This window comes from Sminthopsis crassicaudata, chromosome 2 (assembly GCF_048593235.1).
Source record: "Sminthopsis crassicaudata isolate SCR6 chromosome 2, ASM4859323v1, whole genome shotgun sequence".
NCBI classification, from domain to species: Eukaryota; Metazoa; Chordata; class Mammalia; order Dasyuromorphia; family Dasyuridae; genus Sminthopsis; species Sminthopsis crassicaudata.
In genome coordinates, this window is record NC_133618.1 from 399,369,367 (window position 1) to 399,393,355 (window position 23,989).

General features: G+C 36.4%; 1 protein-coding gene across 2 annotated transcripts in view; it reads left to right on the plus strand.

Moving 5' to 3' along the window:
* The window catches only part of ADAMTS2 (ADAM metallopeptidase with thrombospondin type 1 motif 2), a 445,301-nt gene that overhangs the window by 123,601 nt on the left and 297,711 nt on the right, over nucleotides 1–23,989 (plus strand). For both annotated transcript variants that reach the window (XM_074291805.1, XM_074291806.1), the window contains exon 3: nucleotides 19,533–19,686. In XM_074291805.1, the coding sequence (XP_074147906.1) occupies nucleotides 19,533–19,686 (154 nt within the window). The remainder of the gene's footprint in view (nucleotides 1–19,532; nucleotides 19,687–23,989) is intronic.

The following is a 23,989-nucleotide window of genomic DNA, read 5'->3' on the forward strand; positions in this document are numbered from 1 at the left end:
TTTTTTTAATCTTCAACTCATAGTTACAGAAGTTGGCTGGACTCAGGCTCAGCCTTGTTGCACTTGTGAGACCATGAGCTGATATCTACTATTACCCCTATGGTAAACAATCTCTGATCTCTTTTTACTCTCCCTGAATTAATTTATTGTAAGACATTTTATGGCAAACTATCCTTTACCCCATCCCTCCTATTCCTTCATTCTTATCCTCTCCAACCCTATCTCACCCATATCCATCCCCACCTTCTTTTTGACTATGCCTTCTATAATTCCTGTTCCATTTTGAACAAACTCCCTTCATTCTGGTCCTCTTTCTCTCATATTCCTTCAATCTATGAACCTTCACTGAGACCTGGATTCCCCCAATAATTGCATCAGTAGCCATCCTCTAGACCATGGCTTCATAAACATTTCTATTCATAAACCTTTTTTATCTTTGAAATTTTATGGGACCCCCTGGCATATATCTATATATGGGACCCCTTGGCATATAGATATATAAAATAGATATATAAATCAAACATGTATTAGTAATAAATCATAATTTGTGACCCTCACTTTCAGTTATAAGACCGCACATGGGGTTGTGAACCACAATTTAAGAAACTGGGCTCAAGACCAAAACATTGCTTACCTTCTCAAATATCTCTTGATCTATTTTGCTCCCCACTCCTGTTTCCAAACTCTCCCTTTATCACCACCCCTGAGTAACCTTTCCTCCTTTGAAGCCTGCTTAAATAAAAATTTCCACCCAATCCATATTTGTAGCAGTTATTGCATGCCAGTGTCCAGATTATTCTCTTCCTTTTCAGCATCTGGATCTTCCCTACATCTTGATTTAAACTGAAGGGCCTTTGAGTGTACTCACTAAATGTCTCTTTATCTTAGAGACAAAAACAAAAACAAACTTTGGATCAGTGCTTTTATTCTCTTTTTCTTTTCACCTTGTCTTTTTGGCCTTATCTAGGTGAAAATACTTTTTTTGTTAGCCCTTTTTTGGTTTCTGTTTTATTTTGGATTTTTATTGTTTTTGTTTTAGACAGGAATTGGATGAAATTTAAAGAATGAAAATTTCTTGTGCCCAGCCCAAAGCTGCTTCCAGCTTTTTCATAAGTTGTATACATTTTAGAAGTTTCTCTCCCACAGAAACCCTACTTATAATTCCCAGGTTAGCCCACAAAATTTAAGCCATAATGTAACTAAAATACAGGGATTTTTTTGGCAATGAAAAAAGTCAGTTCTTTTTTTTTTCAAAATTATTCATTTTTACCATTCATTTTTAAATAAAATTTGATTTCAAATTCTTTCCCTTCATCTAACCTCTCTCCTACACATCAAAAATGAAAGGAAAATGAAATTAATTATACATGTGAAATCATTCAAAACATATTTCCATATTAGCCATGTTGTGAAGAAAAAAGCAAGAAAAAGAAAAGAAATTTTTAAAAGTGTACTTTAATCTGTTCTCAGAGTTCATCAGTCCCCTTTATAGAAATGGATAGCATTTCATTATGAGTCCTTTGTAATTGTTTTGGATCATTGTATTGATTTGAGTAACTAAGTCTTTCTCAGTTAATCATCAGTACAATATTGCTATTGCTGTAGGTGATGTTCTCCTGATTCTACTCACTTCTTTTTACATCAGTTCATCAGTTTTTAAAACTATCCCCCTTGACATTTCTTTTAGAACAGGGTAATTCTGTCACAATCATATGCCACAACTTGTTCCATCCTTCTTTAATTGATGGACATTTTCCTTGCTTTTATCATAAAAAGAGTTGGTATAAATAGCTTTGTACATATAGATTATTTCCCTTTTTCTATGATCTCCGAATAGAAATCTACATTGATATTGCTGGGCCAAAGGTTATGCACAGTTTTGTAACCCTACAGACATAATTTTAAATTGTTTTCCAGAATGGCTGGACTAATTTACAACTCCATCAACAGTCATTAACGTACCTGTTTTTCCATATCCTCTCCAGCATTTGTCATTTTCCTTTTCTGTTATGTTTGCCAATCTGATAGGTGGTATTTCAGAGATGTTTTAATTTGTAATTATTTGATCATTAATGATTTAGAACATTTAAAAATATGACTAAAATAGTCAGCTCTTTTGTAAATTTTGTAAATCTTTTTGTAAATTGGGTGTAACTTAGAAGTCTTTTTCCTATAAAAGTCCTGCTACAGTTGGTGGTTGGTTTCCTAGGGTAGCCTACAAAGACCCACATAAGCCAGAATCTGATTGAAATATTGTACTTTTGCAATTAAAAAAAAGTTAGTAATGGAATTAGAGCTGAGAGAGATCTTTATTTATTTGATAAGAAACCTGAGGACATGATAAATTAAGTGACTTGCTCAAAGTAACACAATGAGTTAATAACAGAGCCAAGTCCTCTGGCTCAAAATCCAGTGTTCTTACACCAAATGCATAGTCTTATACATAGTAGACATTTAATAAATATTTATTGAATTAGATCACTCTTGCCTGGAATAAAAAGACAAAGCAAACTTAGTTCCTTAACTGATCTGGGATCTCCTTGATCTGGATCTTTTGACAACTAATAAAGCTCCATCCCTCTCCATTCTCAGCTTACTCTGTTTTATTCTTATCCAGCTCTTTCTATCCATTCTCCATAAAATACCTGTCCAGCCTACTGTAGAATTTCTTATAGGTCTTTTAACATTTTGTTAACAATTCAGGCTATCCATTTGTTGTTGCCTAGGCAGTGTGATAAACAGAGTAAGACTTGAGTCATAAAGCACTGAGTTTAAATCTTGCCTCAGACACTTACTAGGTGTGTGACCCTTATTAATCTACTAGCTGTGTTACTTAAGGAATCACTGAATCTTTCTTGTCCTTTTACATGTTAATTGGGACAATAATAGCATCTACTTCATAGGGGTTTTGTGAATAGTAAATGAGATGATGGATAGATAGATAAATGTATAGGTGTGTTTTTTTTTTTTTTAACAAAGCTTCAATTGATATATATATATATATATATATATGATTTTAATATTGTCCCTTGCTTTTGAGACATGACCAACTCACTTTCTTTTTTAGCTTTTTCTTTTAGTGTTTTTTATGTTTATATGTTCAAGTCATTATTGATAATGTGCCATAACCTATTTATACAAAGAATACACAGTAAAAGTTTTTGTTCCTTTTATGTGCTTATGCTTGGGGAAAAGCAGGTATGAATAGAAGATGAGAGACAGTGTTCCATAATGGCAAAAGTCCTGGATTTGGAGTCTAAGACTTAGGTTGTAATCCTGATTATCTTGCTTCCTACCTGTCTGACCTTGGATAAGATTCTTGACATTTCTGGGTTTTTGTTTCTTTATCTGCAAAATGAGGGGGTTTGACTAATTTTTCTTTAAGGTTCTTGCCAGATTTTCCTGGGTGCAGTCTGGGCATGCATTTTGATTGGTTGCTGAGGTATAACATTCTCTCAGCTTCTATTAAAATGACAGAATTTACTTTTTTCTCATTCGGAATGATTCCATAAATTGAAACTGGCAACTCTTCCCTCCCTTGGTTCCTGCTGTTAGCAAATGCATGAACTTAATATTCATGCCTTGCGTGTGTATAATCCTGAAGATCAGAATTTGGAGACTCACTGCAGAAACAGCAGTGTTGTTGCCCAGCTCATCTTGCAATAATCAAGCTTCTGCAGCTGCATCCTTACCTGCTACTTAATAGCTTGTACCTTTGCCCTTTGCTTGTACCAAAGCCTGGATCTCACCAAAGCATGCCATCTGTCTAGTCCTTTTCTGTTTATTCCAGGGTACTTATGATGTGCCTTTTCTCATGCTTTAACAGATCCTAGAGAGGTCAGAAATCACAGAATTGAGACCTGAATGGGATCTTAGCTATCACCCAGATGAATATTTTGCTGAAGCTAGCAAGGATCTTAGAATTATCTAATCCTTACTCCTTACTTTATAAATGAGGATACTGTAGCCTAGAAAAGTAAAGTGACTGGCCCCATATCTCACAGCCAATAAGGAGAAGAGCAGAATTTGATCTCAAGTCATCCTCTGCCTCCAAACCTAGTTCTGTCCATGTAATAACTCAAGTAACAGGGTTGTTGGAAAATGGAGTCATAAGGACTGAAATACTCAGGTGTAGTGGATTCAGCAGAACTCACCACACGAGCCAGAAAATGGCTGCTAGTCACAAATCATAAGCTGGGTTGTTAGGAAGCAAAGTAAACTTAGCTTCTTAGGCTTATGGAACCTGAAATCTGATGAATGGGAGCACCATGGAGAGCTCCAACATTTGAAGTGAAAGAAAAGTTGATCTGGCGTCATTTGTTATCAAATCAATTCAATAAGCCAGTCAATCAAAAGTATTATTAAGTACCAAATTATACATGCCAAATAGTATATTAGGCACAGAAGTTTCAAAGATAAATATTAAACATCCCCTGCCCTCAAAAAGTTTATACTCTAAGAGGGGAGACAACAAAATATAAACAACATAATTGGGGAGGGGGAGAGGAGGCAGTAAAAGTTGGAGAATAAAAAAAAGCCTCATGTAGATATGATATTTGAACTGAGGCTTGATGGAAACTAGGGGTTCTAAGAGATGGAGCTGATGAGAGACTTCATACCAATAATGGGAGGACAGCCATTGCAAAGATATTAGGAAGTCAGGAGATGTTATGTGAGGAAAACAATAGGAGGCCAGTTGGATTGGAAATCTGTATTATAAGATTGTAAAGATAGATTGGGAACTAAGTTGTGAAAGTCTTTAAATGCCAAACAGAAGAGTTTGTATTTAATTTTAAAAGTAATAGGGAGCTACTAAGTAGGAGAGTGATATGGTTAGATATGTGTTGTTGAAATATTACTTTGGCTGATGTAGGGAGAATCAATTGGAGAGAGGAAAGTTATGAGGCAGGGAACAAACATTTAATAAATGTCTTCTACCTGCAAAGATCTTGTAATAGGTACTGGGAATACAAGGATAGCTGAAACAGCTTCTGCCCTTAAAGATCTCACAATCTAATGAGGGCATGGTGGTGGGCAGGGAAGGACATTCATGACATCTGATACACAGGAGAGTGAGACTAAGTACAAAGGAAAGGTTCACACAAAGTCCTTTGAGGAAATTTGAGGAGTGACAGCTCAGTTTCATCTAGTATATCTGTCTGTCTAAGGGTCAAAGAGTGTCAGGAAAGGCTTGTAAAGGAAGTGGCATCTGAGTTGGACCTTGATGGAAAGAGAACTCCACCAAATGGAGTTGGAAGAGTTCCCTCTGGAGGCACAGAAATAGTAGAAAGAGAAAAGAGGGCAGAGAATAGACCAATCATCTGCAACATATAATACATAAAGGTACTATGACCTAAGATTGAATGATTGGGTTGGGGACGAGATTGTGGAGTTGTTTGAATTTGGAGTGAGCAGTTGGTATGGGAATTCACAGGTAATGGGGAAATACTGAAGATTTTTTATTTGTACAATAGTTGTATTTGTGCATTTAGAAGATTCATACAGAGAAGGATGTGGAAAATAGATTGGAGGAAGGATAGACTGGAGGCAGAAATGTTCTGTAAGGGTTGTTACATGATTTCTACATGAGAAAAAAACAAGAGCGTAAGCAAGGAAGATTCTGTGAAAGTGGAGAGGAGAGACTGGATGTCCCCTTGGACAGTTCCACTCCAGAGGCAGACAATTTCTGATCTTAAGGGACAGAGCCTGGTAAATCTCTACTATTAAAAGCTGTCTTCACCTCCCCAAACTCCTTATCTATGAACAATGCTATATCTCTGGGGGGTGGGTGGGATAGACGTAAGTTTCTTGAAGTATTTAGGCACCTCAGTTCCTAATATAAGAGCCCTTATTTTCCCACTTGTCATCATTTTCCTGTTGTATCTTTCCCAACACTCATTTCTGAAGGATGAAGATCAAGATTCTGGCAGGGAAATTCAACCCCTTATTTATAGAGGAGGATGCTGAGATGTGTAAGAACAGAAAAAACAACCATTTCTCTTGGATGGTTTCAGGGTTATTTATCTTCCTGAAAAACAGAGCACTAGATCGGGGATTAATCTCTTCTTGCTCTCTTATTCTATAACTGATGTTATAGTGAGATAACAGTGAAGCTATCAACAGGACCTATTATGATAGGAAGATATTCTTTGTAACCAGGTACCTATCAATAGAATGTAAGTCTCTTGAGGTCAGGTTGTATATTGCTTTTGCCTTTGCATCCTAGTACCTCACAAAATGCTTTGTGTGCAGTAGGCACTTATGAAATGTATGTTGAGTTAAATTGGAAAAAAAGATTCTGGTGGTGGGGGCTTGTTTCTGAAAGCCTTGATATACTCTGGAACTCCTCTGCACCAGCTGGGCTCCCTTCCCTAAATGCTTAGGTACATAACGTTGCCAGGCAGTGTTTGTGGGAGCCTGAAGTACAGATACTTTAGAAAGGTAAACATTGTGGGCAAGTCCAGAGATAGAGTTTTCCATCTCAGTTAGGGCACAGTTAGCCAGTTACTTTGTCACAATGTGACCCTTCCTAATGCTTATTAGATCTCATGTCAAATAGATTGTGACCTTTGGAATTTGGATAGAGTACTGTCCCTCATACCTTGCTATGAGCAGAGTCATGTGCTTGCTGGTATGAGACATGCAAAGGTGAATAAAACATGGTGCTTACGTTCAGGGAGCTTGCATTTAGAAGGGTAGATAGGACACATGTAACTATAATACTTGATTAGAAAACCATATGTAATAAAAAGAAAAAAACAGTGATGTTATAAGTTTGTGAAAAGAACAGAACTCTTCTAGCTTAGGGATGAAATTAGAATCAGAAAAGAATTCACTGTTTGAGCTGAATCCTGAAGGATTGGTAAGTTTGGATAGTCTGTGGGATGGAAAAAAAGCATTATAGGTCCTATGATCGTTGATTTAGAGCTGTAAGATATTTTAGATGCCACTGATTAGGACACTGAGGAACAGAAAAGTTAAGTGGTTTGCCCAGGATAATACAGCTAGTAAGTACCCATAACTTCCTAAGTCAAAGCCTTATTTAGAAGTAATGATATCAGCAAATGTGTAGAGGCAAAGAAACATGAGGATGTTTTCAGAAAAGAGAGAATAGTATTGTCTGATTGCAGAATGGGGTAGTTCACAGATTGTAGGGTGAGAAATGGAAAATATTTCAGGATCATCTAGTCCTCTTATCTTACAAGATGAGCCCCACAAAGGTTGTGATTTGTCTAAGCTCAAACAGGTAAGTAAGTTTTTTTCTACAGCACTATGCTGAAGAGGAGCAGTAGGAGACAGAATAGGAAAGGTAAGAGATGACATTATATGGTGGGAAGAGTTTTGGTGAGAGGTTCAAATCCAATATCTATTAATCACTACTTACGTGACCTTGGGCAAGGCAATTCACTTACCAATACCTTATTTTCTTTACCTGTAAATAATTAAGACGTTAGACTAGCTGATGTCTAAAGCTATTTCTGACTCACAAACTTTTATTATAGTTTGGGGCCAGAATATGGAGGACCTTGAATGCTAAATTAGGGATTTTAAACTTTATCGAGGAAGTACTTAAATAAGACCTCCATTAGTTCACATCTTCCTAACTTTCTTAGTCACATCTTAATCCTAACTTTCCCCTCTTGCTTTCTGATTTTAGATAAATCACTTAAAATTTTTTGACCCATAGGTTTCTCATTTGTAAGATGGTATTAATAATCATTGTACTATATCCCCTTCACAAACTTGTAGGAAGAAAGTTCTTTTTAAAAAATAAAGTGATATATAAATGAAAGTCATTATTATGGTTACAATTATGATTATAATTGTTATCCCTCCTCTCAAAGCTACATATTGATTTGATCTGTAAGATCTATTTATTTGCTCAATCTTGCCAGTTATATCTCTAAAACAAATCTGGCTTCCATTTACTTCTCTTCACTTATAAATCCTTTCTCCCCTTGTTTAGGCCCTCTTTACTTCTCAACTGGACTACTGCAATAGACTCCTAATTGGCTTCCCTGCTCCCCATCTCTGTTCTCTCTAATCTGTCTTCCATACAGAAGCCAAATCAATATTCCTGAAATACAAATCTGAGCGTGCTGTTCTTCTACTCAGAAATGTTCTGTGGCTTCTAGCATGAAACACAAAATCTTCAGGCTACCTCATTATGATTCACATTTACCCTCCCAATATTTAATAGTCCTCATGTCTATAATATGTTTTCTCTTCAATTCTACTTTGAGGAATTCCTAGATTTCTCCAGAGCATTGCTTAGGTGTCACATTCTACTTGAAGCATTTCTCAATCCCTCTGATTGTTAGTTTTCTGATCCTCTTTAAATTCCTTTGTTTATCCTTTTTTATTTGAGAGGCAGTGTGATGTAGTATAGTGTGTGGATATTGACCTCAGAGAAAGATCCAGGAATTAATGGAAAAGCATTTATTAAGCATTTATGTACCAATCACTCTGATAAGATATAGTTAGAAAAGTGAGTCAGCCCCTGCTTTCAAGGAGTTTCTATTATAATGGAGGAAAACAACATATAGGATAAGGTCTAGTTTATGACAGATTGAGGGGCCAAATAGTACTTAGATTCTGGCAAGGAAAGTAAAAGAGTCAAGGTCACAGAGACCTTAGAAAGCAATGGACAGAGCAGAAGGTTCCCCGTATTAGGTGTAAGGATGAGAATAGAATAGGGATCAGTGATACCTCCAACAGAGATGAGAATCAGCAGCCCAGCTGACAGTAGCATCCAGTGCCTGGTAGGAATTAGGTAATGAAGGTTGGGCTGAAGAAGAGGAAGGTTTGTGGCTCCCTAACATAGAAATCTGGTAGTATTGGTCCTAATGTTCAGCTTCTTATTGGCATTTTGTAGTAGGAAGCTCCCCACAGAGCTTTGTGACTCTGGCCCCCACTGACATAAAAGCACCATGCTATTCCAGCACTTAAGCATAATGCCTGATATATAATAAATGCTTAATAAATATGTATTCATTGACTTATTGATAAAGTGGCTAAAGACCTGACTGTGGAGTCATTTAAATCTGGATTCAGTCTTCTGTCTGTCACATACTGGCCACGTAACTCTGGGCAAATCACTTCTCTCAGTATTCAAGAACTGCTTTTGTAGATGGAGTTTCCTCACCTTCCTCACCTGGAATTCCCTACCTATATTAATGAAATCAGAGATCTGTACCAAAAAACCCTAAACAATACCCCAGAACTTATATTTATAGTAGACATATTATAACCACCACCACCATTACTACCATCCATTAGAGTGTGAGCATCTTTGAAGACATTGACTTGGATTTTAATTCTTGGTTTTTGTTCTTGTTTACTTTGTATCTGCACAACTTTATATTGTCATAAACAATTTTATGTCTAGAACTGTGATTATATCAATATAGGGAGTTCCTTGGGTACAGACTCCTTCCACCAAAGCGGATCAGTAGCTCTTCTATAATATAGTCTTAAAGGGCTCCCTGGGAATCCAGAAAATTGAGCAGCTTTCCCTGGTCACATAGCTAGTCTGTCAAGAGACAGGATTTGAATGTAAGTTTTTTTGACTTGGAGGCTAGCTCTTTTTTTGTGAAGTCTACTGTTTCTCACTGACCAAACATAGCAGGTCCTTAATTCATGTTCGTTGGATTGAATGGAGGTGAGTGAGAAATGAAAGTCAGCAAAGAAAAAATGATCATTTTGTCTTTTTGGTAAAACCTCCTGCAAGGAAAGTCATTTTTCTCTGGTGGTAGGAAGCATTCTATTATTTATTTGAATGTTAATTTGTAGTCTGCAGAGAATCCCCTGCTGCTGCCGCTGCTGCTAAGATGTCAGTGGATTCATCAGGCTGAAACAAGCATTAATTAATAGATGGTAGATGTAGTTATATTCAGGTACTTGGTCCATCACTGCCTAATATCTGGGACCTTCCTCAGATGATAAGAGGGCTGAACTATGGGGGCTCCCCAAATGACAGTCATCCCTGCTGCATTAACTCTGTTTGGGACCCCTTTGATATAGAGATGGTAGCTGTGGGAATAATTGTTATCATTGCCATTGACTTACATTTCAATAGTACTTTCCACTTTAAAATGTGTGTTCTTCACAGCCATCCGTAAGGGTTAGGGCAAGTATCATTAACCCATCATTTGACACAAGAAGAAATTGAGGTTCAGACAAAGGAAGTGATTTGCTTCAGAGAAAGGAAGTGACTCGCTCAGTCACTTAATTCCTAAATAGTAGAACTGTGACAAGTAGAAAAGCTTGACTTTTGAGGACATGGCTCTTTCCATAAGCCACATTGTGGTTTGAAGATAGCTAGCTGTGGGGACTTTTGCAGTCCTTGGGCTTAGGCTGATCAATCCCACGCTTGTGGGAGAGAGAAAAGGAAGCATCATCTCAAAAAACAAAGAGCCTGGGGTTAATTCAGTCTCAGATGACAGTGGAGCCAAGCTTCCAGGGTTGTCTGGTGCTTACACCTTGTGATGGGATAGGGACTGGGAGATCTAGGGTCTAGTGCTAGTTTTGCATATGAGTAGTGATCTGGGCAACTAGTGTGCCCTTTCTCCGTCCCAGCTTCCTCTTCTATTAAACACGAGTTCTTGAATTCTAAGGCCGTCCCTTCAGCCCAGATGCTCCATGAATCCGTGAACTCTCTGAGTTTCCATGCATGAAGCTCACTGAGTGGGAATATTGATGTCAGACCACAGAGAAAATAGCCCTTCCCGATTGCTTGGTGAAACTGATACCCGGCTTAGAGGGCACAGAAGGTCCATGATGTTAGCACTTCTTCTCAGATCTTTGCTCAACCTTACCCCCCATCATCTATCCCTTTCACCTGAGTCACAGGGGAGGTGAGGTTTCTGGGTCCTCACTTCCTGGGGAGCTCCCTCAGATCCAGGGGACATGATGCAGCATTTAATGGAGGCCTTTCTCAGGGTTCAGAGGAGAAGGTCAGCAGAGGCTCCCAGGCCCGAATCTGTCTCCTGCCTGGCCCGGATCCCAGCATTTGTGTCTGTCTGTGGCCACAGGAATTGATTAAGTGTGGATGGAGCCCAGGGAGATGGGGCGGATCTCACCATGGCATTAACAAGCAAGAAGGGATGTGGGCTTATAAGCAGGGGAGGAAGTGCTGAGCTCCGAGTCTGACCCCAGGCGACCTCTTTGTGGTTCTGATTCTCTGTCAGGAAAGTTGAGATCGTTTTAGTGGCTTTTTTAATGAGATTTGAGAGCCTGGGAAGAAACCTGCCGTGATGTGTGAGGAGCTATTATAAAAAGTGAACTTTCAACTGGCCCTTTGCACACAATTCTTTTAACAGTAACTAGAGTAACCTGTTTTTTCTCCCTGGGTTTTCTTGTCTTCGTCCCAGACTTGGCCTGATGCTGGGCCTTGCAAACAGTAGGAGCCGAACTAGATTAGAAGAATTGGGATGTGGTTTCACATTGCAATTGCTTCATTTTCCATTTTGTATTATAATCATCAACTACCCAGAATGAACAGAGCCCTGTGCTTTGAACATAGTAGGTTTTTCAATAAATGCGTTTTGTTGCTTGTTGAATTAACATGTCCCAGGTACATCCCTGCTGAGATTTGAGACCAAAAGCTCTGCTGGAACTTGTAATCACTACTGACCAGCAGGGAGTTGTTCACAAAATTATAGCTCTGAGACCGAAAGGGGATAAATTTCTCATTTTACAGATGTGATCACTTAAACTCAGGGGTTAAGTGATTTCCCCAAAATCATACAGATAGCAAAGATCCTGTGACTCCAAGTTCAGTGTTGACTATAATTCAAAAGTACAGCCACTATGTAGAGAGCCAAAGCTGATGGTTGCCTCTTGCTTGGAAAGGCCAAACTAGGAAATGGAAGTGACCCATATAAAACAAGCATGTTACTAAGTTTTAAGAGATGAAGATTGAAAACTATCTTTATATGTATTTGAAAAAATAAAATACTATTAAAAATTTAAAAAAAACAAACATGTTAGTTTTTCCTTTATCAAAACTTATATCCACAGCAGAGTCTCCTTCAGATGAAGGCCAAAATGGGTTTGGTGAGTGGGCGATAGTAAGAACAGCTGGCAAAAGCTTGCTCAGCAAGCCAGGATTGGAGCTGAAAGCCAAATAAGAAGATAGGTCTTGTTCTGAGTTGAGAAATGATAGCCAGAGCTCTTTAAAGAAGACAAATTATATTAACAGTGCCTTGTCAAATCTTCCCTTTTTTAAGGTGCCTCAAGATCTCTTTAGAAAGATTTTTATGGAAATATTTTCCATAACTTCACATGGGCTTTCTTAATGGGAGCTGAGATTGGGGATAAGGGAGAGAATCTAGTACTCAAAGTTTAAAAAACATAACAAAACAATGTAAAATTGTTTTAAATGTAACTGCAAAAATCTTCTTAGAGGGGTCATGTTTCTCACAAAGTTTTAGAATCTTTGATTTCCTTACCTGAAGAGTTGGAAGGGAGAGGTGGGACAGAAAGAACTAGATGATATAGTATGATGGAAAGAGCTAGGAGACTTGGAATCAAATAAGTTCAGTTTGTGGTCCAGCCTGACCACTTATTAAGTTTGTGACATTCTATGACTCTGCAAATCTTGATTCTGAGTCAAAAAAGAGATATGTATATTGAAGGAACATAGGCTCTCCAGCCCCAGAAGTGAGTATTCTCCCACTCTTCCCTTATTTTCCCCTACATACATGTTCCATGTATGATCCTAACAATATTAATAATAACTGATATATAACCCTTACATTTTGGAAAATGCTTTACATTTATTGCCATATTTGAGCTTTTCAGCAGGCTCAAATATAAGGTAACAGACTTGTTGTCTTGGGTACTCACACATTAAACATTTTTTGAATGAGAAAATTGAGGGTCGGGGAGATTAATTCATTTGTCCAAGATCATATAACTAGTATTTGTTAGAGGTAGAATTTCAATCCAGGTTTCTTTTGATTCAAAGCCCATCCATTTCCCCACTATCATCTCACAGTCATCTTTAGTGGCTAATGTGTAAGGACTTGGGAATACAAGGATAGATGTGAACTGCTATCAAGGAGCTTACTATTTAATATATGATTTATCTCCTGGAGGAACATAAGATGAATAGTTGTTTTTCTCTCTGATTTGTCTCAAACAAGGAGAATCTGATGTGATGTAAGTTTTGATAAAGGGAAAACTAACATATTTGTTTTATTATTTTTCAGTTTTTAATAGTATTTAATTTTTTTCAAATACATATAAAGGTAGTTTTCAACATTCATTTCTGTAAAACTTTATAACATGTTTGTTTTACATGAGTCACGTCTGTTAACTGCACCTCCCCTCACCTGCCCTCCAATGTTCCAATATTTATTGAAATTTGTATCTATAATGTTTAGATCTCTAGTAGAACTCAAATGAATATTCTCTTCTGGAGAAATACTGCTTGGGAAGAGCCCTTTCCTACTCTAAACCATTTGGGCAGCAGCATTGTTTTCTAGGATTGTTGTTGTTGTTTTATCTTTGTTCTCAAAGAAGATCATGACATCAAGGAAGTAATATCATGACATGGAAGTGATTTGGAGTAAGTGAGAGGGAACTCTGCAAAGTCATCAGACTCACTGTCTCCTCCAAAGCCATTTGGGCCTAGTGACAAGACATAGATCAGTAACAACTAGAAATAACCCATGATGCAATGGGGAATCTTTGCCTTTTTTCTTTTTCTTGATAGTATTTTATTTTTCCAAATATAGGTAAAGATAGTTTACAACATTCATTTTTGTAAGACTATGTTCCAAATCTTTCTATTTCTCTCCCTTACTTCTCCTCTCCCAAGACAGCAAGCAGTCTGATATAGGTTAAATATATGCATTCCTTTTAAAGATATTTCCATATTTGTCATATGAAAAATCAGACCAAAGGGGAAAAATACAAAAAACAAAAAGCAAACAAATAAACAAAAAGGTGAAAATACTATGCTTCAATCTATATTCAGTCTCTATAGTTCTCTCCTGGTTGCGGATGGCATTTTCCATTACAAGTCTATTGGAATTCTCTTTTAGATCACCACATTGCTAAGAAGAGCCAAGTCCCTCACGCCTTGCTTCTGCTTACTTCATTCAGCATCAGTTCATGTAAATCTTTCCAGTCTTTTCTGAAATTAGCCTGCTTATTATTTTTATAGAACAATAATATTCCATAACATTCATATACCATAACTTACCCAGCCACTTTCCCAACTGATGGGCATCCACTTGGTTTCCAGTTCCTTGACACTTCAAAAAGGATTACTATAAACATTTTTGCACATGTGGGTTCTTTCTCCTCTTTTATGATCTCTTTGGGATACAGACCCAATAGAGACTGCTTTATAGCCCTTTGAGCATAGTTCCAAATCACTCTCTAGAATGGTTGGATCAGTTTACAACTCCACCAACAATGTATCAGTGTCCCAATTTTCCCACATCTTCTCTAACATTCGTCATTATCTTTTCTTCTCATTAGCCAATCTGAAAGATGTGAGGTGATAACTCAGAATTGTTTTAATTTACATTTCTCTATTAATAGTGATTTAAAACTTTGCTTTTAGAGATAAGGTCTTCCACAGGTCTCAGTTTGACTGAGGCAATTCTTGGGTGGGTACTTATAAGCAGTTTGAGGATCTGATGTGACCAACTGCTGTTATTGACTCTCATTAGGAGCCAACTGGAAGATGCACCCAAGAAAGTAGAGAGGGGCCATTTGGCTGCATTTAGGATCCCCAAATAGCTGCAGTTTGGATGTATCCCATTCTTAGGATTGCTTAAGCTCTCTTTAAATGTATTTCTAGTAAGAAAAAAGTTGGAAAAAAAGAAAAAAAAAGAAAGTACAGTTTGGTATACTTCCATTCCCCCTCCCTCAAAAGTGCTGCCATAGTTATCTCCTTTACTAATGGTCATATGTGCAAAGTAGATAGCTTGCTGGACTTGAGCCAAGAACACTTGAGTTCAGACACCAGCACCTATCATCTTGTATCCTCTGTGTTCTCATCTGTAAAATTAGGTAACAATACCTACAGCAGGGTTGTCATGAGGCTCAAATGAGATAATACATAGGTGATAGTTGTTATTAAATGTGCTCAGTGCAGATTACCCAGATTTCTTTCCATCCCCTATTAGCTTGTCTCAATGTATTCTCCCTTAGGAAAGAAAAAAAAAATGAAGAAATAGGGGAATCCTGAGGGGATAAAAAAAATCATGTCATAAGAAGATCATGTGAACAAACTGGGGATGATTAGCCTAGAAGCAAAAAAAGTCATGAAAGAAGGATTTCACTTCTTTTTCTAGGCCCTAGTGGGCAGATCTAGAAGTAATGGATGGCAGCAAAAAGATGTGTATTTTTGACTTGAAATGATGAAAAGTTTGTTATAATGGATCCTGTCCCAAAGTGTAATGTGATGTCTCAGAAAGTGGTAGATTCCCCGTCACTAGAGGTCTTTAAAGAAAGGCTTATCCCAGTTGTCAGGGATGTTGTAGAGGAGATTTCCTGTGCTATTATAAGGTAAACCAGAAGTTCTTTGAGGTCTTTTCCAATTTTATAATCCCGTGAATTTGAGTTTGGAATGTGAGATCAAGAAGATGTGAACTGTGTCTTTTGTAGACCAGTCAGAACAAGATGAGTGGGAACAAATAGGTCTGTGTGAGAGGGATGGCCAAAAAGTCTACAATGAGTTGGATGATCCAGGGGTAGGGGAACATGAGGTCCTTGCCCTGATAGAATTTAAAATCCATTTGGGTGAACAAGCTGTAAACCTACAAAGAAGTTAAAGACTGATATAGACAATATATAATAATCCAGTACAAACCACTGAATAAGTTTTTTGGGCCCAAGAGAACTGAGGCTGTATGTGATTAATTGCAAACTGAGTGGTACAGACAGTAAGTAAGTGTTCTAGGAGTTTAGGGGAGGAGAGTTGCTGCCTTAGGAATTTTCCCAAAATTAATTCTATTGGCAGGATCTGACAATGTTTGAAGGAGGTAATGAAGTTGTCAAATAATCTCAGATTGTTGGAACTGGATCTCAAAGGCTCATAAATTGCTAGACCTAGAAAGAACCTTGAAGACCTAGTCCAACCCCTCTCATTTTTTAGAATAATTTCCTGATATCTTTTTAAAAAATTCTGAACTTCAATATAATTGAAACAAACATTTCCATATGGATAGAAGAATAGAAACATAGGATTGTATATGAAACTATGACTTGCCATTTCATGCTACTCCTTTTTTTTTTAAGTGTTTAATAGGTTGAGTGCAATACTTTCAAAACTGTCCTTTTTGTGCTTCCTTCTGAACTTCCTTATTTTCTCTTCTGTTCATTTACAATGTTTCAATGGCCCTCTTTCTTTCTGATCACTATTGTTAACCCTTTTCTTTTTCTCCCCCCAAAATAAAAAATATTCTTTGTAACCAATAAACATGGCTAAGCAAAACAAAATCACATAGCAAAACATATCCTGCCCCCTGAATCCATTATTTTTCTTTTAGGAGGTGGATAGAATGCGGTATCATAGACCCTCTGGAGACTTAGTTGGTCTTTTTTTAGTGTTGTCTTTGCTTAAATATTCCTCTGGGTTCTGTTTGCTTTACTCTTTGTCAATTCATAATTTGAAGTATTCTCTGAAATGAGTCTTTTTCATAATTTCTTATTCTGCAATAATTTTCCATTCCATTTATATGGCAGTTTGTTTAGCTGTTCTAGCCATTCTCCAGTAGATAGTACCTCTTTAGTTTTTTCCTCTCTTCTTCATTTTCCCTTCCAGATAAGGAATTTTGTTCCCTCTCTTATCTTATTCTTACCTTTGCCCCATCCAAAACTGTTTTCTTATTGAGTTTTATATGTTTGTATATTAAATACTCTCTGTATGTTTAATCTTTCTTTGCCCAGTTCAGATAAGAATGAGGTTCATTTGATGCCTGTTCTCCCACTCCATGTCTGTATGGGCTTTCTATATTATTATTATTATTATTATTATTTGGGAATTCCTTCTAATTATGAAAAACAGCAATACCCCCTTCTTCATTCTTTCTACATGAGTGCATTCTTTTTATATTCATTTCTCTTTCCTCTCTTCAAACCCTCATAACCCAAGAAATCCACCCCAAGGTGCTGTTTTTTTTTTTTACTTACCTCCCTTAATAGCCTTTGAATACATTAAGAATCTGAGGGAATACTTGTATCTTTCCTCCCACAGAGAATGTTAACACTACATCATCATACAACCCCTTCCAATTGCTTGTATGAATTTACCTTTCTAGATTTCTCATGATTTGTATTTGCATTTCAAAGTTCTTATTCAACTCTGTTTTTTTTTTTATCATTAATGCCTGCAAGTCCATTAAAGGTTCTTCTCTCCTCCTTTCCCTCCTCTCTACCCCCCAGAGAATTATACTCAGCTTTGTAGGATAAGTTATTCTTTGTAGTAATACTCTGTGTGTATGTGGTTGAGTGTGTGTTTACCATTTACGTTACCATGAGAAAACTGGCTAACTATTTTGAGTCAGTTTCCAGATTCTAAAATGTGCTGTTTACAGGTTAACATTCACTCAGGGTTTTTGATTTAGTATTTCCTATTTTGAAGCATATCATAATCACAAAACAGGTCCGACCCAGTTACTAGGGGCTAACATGCCCTACAAAAGGTATCTAAGCAGAAGTTAAAAAATTGAATCTGGAGTTTAGGATGGAGGTAAGGATTGAATATTATAGATTTCAGAATCATGAACAGGGAAGTGATAGATGAAGCTATTGGAGTGAATTAAATTAACAAGGGACAAGGCAGGGAAGAGTATAGGGTAGAGCTCTCTGGCAAGATATACTAATAGAATGCTGGGAGGAAGTTGAAACAAAGAAGCATATAAGTCAAAAGAATTTTCTTTTCCTACTTTCTCATTCCACTTCCTTGGGTCGATTCCATCATTAAAATAACCAATTCAACCCATGTTAATGATCACAACAGAGATGATGAATTCAAGGCAATTTAGGGAATTAATCAATGAGAGGAAGAGATTCATAGCAGTATAGAATAAGACCGATGGAACTTAATTCAAGCCCACTCAGGCATTTGTGTTTGTCTTAGCTCTGACCTTTACTTAAATCTGATAGTGGAAATTGGAAGGAAGATAGAGTGGGTCTAGGACCTTGAATACATTTCCACCAATTAGATCATGGGACCTCAGATTTAGCACTGGAAGAAATGTTAGAGATCTCACCGTGGTCATATTTATAATGTCAAAGATGGGATTTGCTTCTGTTATATGACTCCAAATAGAATTGTTTTTCCCTTGCCTCCACTAGACTTTTTGAACCAATTTCAAGAAAAAGTGAGTTCTGCTCATGCTTGAGGACATACCTACTCAGATCTGTGATTATATCTTGTTAAATGCAAAACGCCCTCCCTTGACTTGCCAATTTCCTGGAGAAACACAAGGAACCAGGCTTTCTTTCTTGTGTGTCCCTATGCTTCCTAGAAAGCCAATGATTCATATGATTAACAGGAACTCGAGCCACTACAGCATGCCTACCAGCTGTTTGTTGCTGCAAACTCTGTCACCCACAAGCCTGTAGAAAAATAACAAAAATAAAGTCACTTTATGAATATGAAGAAGGATAGCTTGGTTCTTTGAACTCTAGTATCTCCTTGTGGTTTTTCTCAAAGTCAACTTTGTGAGTATTGCCTAGTTGGAAAGATCTAAGGGAAAAGCTTGGTTTTCACTCAAAATCCATTGGCTTTATTGAAGACTGTGCATATATTGTAGGTACATAATAAATGTTTGTGGAGTGAATGATTAAGCAATTAGTTCTTAAAAAGTGCCTTTTGGGTAGAGTAGTTTCTTTCATAGATTCTCCCCTCCTGACTACTACTAATAATAATTCTTATATATTTTGTGTTTTATAGTTTGTAAGACATTTTATATAAATTATTTTGTTATTAACAAGCCAGTGAGGAAAGTAGCAGAAGAAAATTTTCCTTAGTGAGAACAATAGCTGGTATGGAAATCCTCATCACCAATAAAAATTGCAACTCTTCCAATAATGTATGATCTGACTGCCATCAAGTGTCCTATAAATGAGCATTTCTAGTTCATTCTTCAACAATGCATTGATTCCTGACTTATCAGTCTGTGGGAAATGAACATCCCCTGGAGCAGTTTGGGGATGACAGATAGCTAAGATTGTAGCCCCCTTTTCCATTATGCTCCTCCTCAGACTATGATCTTTGAATCCAGGGTTTTCATATTCCCACCCACATTCTTGTCCAAGCCTTGGTTAATTTGTTTGAAGTCACAATCCCTGGGAGCTTATATGTTATCGCCATCCTTCCTTGTCAGACTAGGGAACCAACATTTTATTTGGTTCTAATAAAGAATTCACCTTGCTTACTCTCTGCCTTCTAACTGCTCTCTCGAGAGGATTAAAGTGTGTTTAAGCATATTGTAACTGTTGACTCTGAATGGCTCCTGCATGGAGAGGAATTGAAATGTTCTGCCTCCACCCCATTCCTTTAGGCCGGCATGATCCGTACCGACAAGGACGAATTCTTCATCGAGCCTCTGGAGAAGGGGATGTCGGAAGAGAATGATGGCAGGATGCATGTGGTTTATCGCAGGCCTCCATCTCCAAAGCTCTTTCTCAATGACAGCAGGGAGACCACGTATTCAGGTAAGATTGAGAGTACTCATGACTGTAAAGAAAAAAGTCTTGTTGGTTGTTGAGGTGCTCAAGAGTTCTTTTTTGTCCTTGGTTGTCCATATGGGCCCCTCAGCCCTTCCAATCCTGAGAGGAAAGCAGATTGCCAAATTATCTGGAACTGGAGTATACTTCAACTAACAGAGCATACAACCACATCTGGGAGGGATTTTGTATTGAGCCCACAATACATGAGGCTAATTGACTAAATCAGAATGCTGGATTATAGAAATATTTTTTAAAATCAGGCTAATTGATTTTCAGGTAACCAATATTTTAAAAATTGGTTTAATTTAACCAATCACTTTTTATTTTGAGAATAGAAAATGCAGGAATTATGTCTGAGAACAAATAAGTTTTCTGCTTGAAGGCAACATCTTTGATTTATGTTGAGAGATAGAGACACAGAGGTGGGGAGAAAGGAGGGAGGGAAAGAAGGAAAGGAAAAAAGGAAGCAGGGAGGGAGAAAGGAGAGGGGAGAAGGAAGGGGAAAAAAAGGAGTGAGGAAGAAGGGAGGAGAAAGAGAGATCACTAAAATTTGATAAAATTCTCAAAATCTTAGATTAGCCTTGTCAATATAGACTGTGTTAAAATGTTATCTTTTCTTCATTTTGACCTAGCTTCTTTCTTTGGGAAGGGGATGAGAGAGGGGTTGAATTTCTCTTGGAAAAAATACCCTCATCTTGTGTGTGTTTTAAGATACTGCTACTTGCATACTATTTTTACCTATTGGGTTTTTGAATTTTAAAGCAAACATGACCTAGACCTTAGACAATATGAAAATTCTGTCATCAGAAGAATGTTGGCTTTTTTATGATCACATATCTTGTACTAGAGATGGCTTGGGGAAGAGGAGGGCATTCCCCATGTGTTTTAGTGCCAAAGGTTTGCTAACAAGTAGCATCACAGGAATTTGGTGAATAGATTTCAGAAGTTTTTCCTACATGACCTCTGTACCCATTTTGCCTTTATCTTTATGACTTGTAAAAATGTTACGTGCTTTGGTATAGGAAGTTCAAAGTCCTGGAGATAGGAGTGGAAGAATGTTAAAAGCTTGGGATACAGTGACTAACTTTCATTCCATGAACTTACTTAGCCACAGAAAATCACCCAATGAGAATAGTGCCTTTCTTAGCTTCATGTTTAGAAAAATAGTCTCCTACAATAAAGTTGCTGTTGAAATGGGTACTTTTAAAATATATATTCAGATAAAAAAGTTACTCAAAAATTGTCAGGGATACTCTGTTGACTACCAAATAAAGTGTAATATACTTAGCCTGGTATTTTGAAGTCCTTTGTGATCTGGTTCCACCTATTTTTCCAGATTATACATATGAAACTGCTTTTAAACTTTTTTTCAATTTTTAAGAATATTTTTATTTAAATTTATTTAAAATCCATATTCTATTCCCCTTTTTCTTCTCTAGTGTCCTCTCTCCCTAAGATGGTAAACAATCAATATAGGTTATACATTATATTTATTATTATATATATTATATATTTCCATATCAATAATTTTATATAGGAAGACTCAAAAAATTAAAATAAATTGAATTAAATTGAATTTAACTATTTAATTAAATTAAAAATTAAAGAAAATGAAAAATAGCATGCTTTAGTCTGTATTCAATCAATAACATTTTTTTCTCTGGAGGCAGATAAATGCTTCATTGTTAATCTTTCATAATTATCTTGGATTATTGTATTTTTGAGAATACCTAAATCATTTATGATAGTTTATTGAACAGTATTTCTGTTTGCATGTACAAAATCCTCCTGGTCTTGTTCACTTCACTATGCATCAGTTTATGTAAGTCTTTCCATTTTTTAAAATCATCCTTTTTGTCATTTCTTATAGTACAGTAATATTCCATTACAATAATATACCACAGCTTGTTTAGCCATTTCCCAATTTATGAGCATCTCTTTGATGTAGAATTCTTAGCTGCCATGAAAAGAGCTACTTTAAATATTTTTGTATAAATAGATCCTTTCCATTTGTGGGGGGATGGCTTAGAATACCATCTAAGCATGGTATTTTTGAATCAAAGGCTTTGTATAGTTTTGTAGCTCTTTGATCATAGTTTCAAATTGCTCTTGAGAAAGATTGGATCGTTTCATAACTCCACCAATAGTACATTAATGTCCCAGTTTTCCCACATTCCTCCAGCATCCGTTTTTGTTATATTACTCAATCTGAGAGGTACGAGGTGATACTTCAAAGTGATTTTAATTGCATATTTCTGATCAATAGTGATTTAGAGCATTGTTTCATATGACTATAGATAACTTTGGTTTTTTTGTAAATTGTCTGTTCATATCCTTTAAACATTTATCAATTAGGGAGTAGCATGTATTTTTATAACTTTAACTCAGTTCTTTATATATTTGAGAAATGAGATATTTATTAGCGATACTTGCTGCAAAAATATTTTCCAGCTTTCTGTATTCCTTATAATTTTGGTTGCATTGGTTTTGTTTCTGCAACACCTTTTACTTTATATAATCAAAAATTATGTATTTCATATTCTGTAATGTTCTTTGTGTCATCTATGGTTCTAAATTCTTCCCTTATCCATAAATCTGACAGATAAACTATTCTACACTCTTTTAATTTGCTTATGGTATCAACCTTTACATGTTAAATCATGTACCCATTTTGATCATATCTTGATATATAGTGTGAAATGTTGGTCTCTACTTAGTTTATGTCACACTGTTTTCCATCCTTGGCAATTTTTGCTTTAAATGCTTGGCTCTATGGGTTTACCATATACTAAATTACTGAGGTCATTTACTATAATATAATTTGCACCTAATCTATATCACTGACCCACAACTTTATTTCCTAGCTAGTACCAGATTGTTTTGATAATAACTGCATTATGTTTGAGATCTAGTATAGCTAGATTACCTTCTTTCTTTTTTCCCATTGATTTCTTTGATATCCTTGAGCTTTTCATTCTTCCAGATGAATTTTGTTATTTTTTTCTAGCTTTACAAAGTAGTTTTTGATACTTTTGATCAGAAGGCACTGAATAAATGAATTAACTTAGGTAGAATTGTCATTTTTATTATTTTGGCTTGGCTTGCCCATGAGCAATTAATATTTTTCAGTTGTTTAGATGTGACTTTATTTGTATGAAAAATGTTTTATAGTTGTATTCATATGGTCCCTGGATTTGTCTTGGCAGGCTCTCAAATATTTTCTATTGTCTACAGCTATTTTAAGTGAAATTTCTTTTTCTATGTCTTGCTGCTAGACTTTGTTGGTAATATATAGAAAGGCTGATGATTTATGTAGGTTTATTTTGTATCTTACAACTTTGCTAAAGTTAATAATTTCATATAGATTTTTAGTTGGTTCTCTAGAATTCTCTAAGTATGTCATATCATCTGCAAAGAGTTACAGTTTTGTTTCCTCATTGCCTATTCCAATTCCTTTAATTTCTTTTTTTTCTCTTACTCCTATTGCTAACATTTCTACTACTCTACTAAGGAATATAGGGCATTCTTGCTTCACTCCTGATTATATATTGAGAAGGTTTCTAGCTTATCCCCATTACAGATAATACTTGGTGATGGTTTTAGATACATATTACATATCATTTTAAGAGTAAGTTCCATTAATTCCTATGCTCTTGAGTATTTTTAATAGGAATGGGTTCTGTGCCTTTTCAAAGACTTTGAAACTGTCCTTTTAAAAGCAAAAATGCAGTATTATATAGTTATTATTATTAAATTTCATCTTGTTTTGAACCTTCCTTCCAGGCTTTTGAAGTCTCTTCAAATTCTAATGCCATAAAGATATTCCTCTTATTTTGTGTCATGTCTTCTGTGTTTTTATCTCAGTCATTAATAACATAGAATAAAGCTCTCTCATCCTCCTCTACGCTTCAGCCATCTTTATGTAAATTATTTCCCAGTCTATATTACTATCCCTGACCTATTCCCAGAGGCCCAATCTTGCATTTTAAGCAGCTTACAGAACATTGCTATCTAGATATCCCACTAATGACACAACTTCAACATTTTAAAGAAAAAACTGAAATCATCTCACCTTCAAAATGTGTTCTTTTTCCCTTTCTTCCTTTTCACTTCTCAAATTAGTATTACCACTAATCTTCTCAATCACCCAAAGTCAGAGTCATTCCTGACTTCTACTTTTCCCTTACCTCCATTCCTCCCACCAAACTCAACCTCCTCAGTGTTTCTCAGTTCTATTCTTTCCTTTTAATTCCAGTTGCTTCTATGCTAATGTAGCCTCTTTCCATAC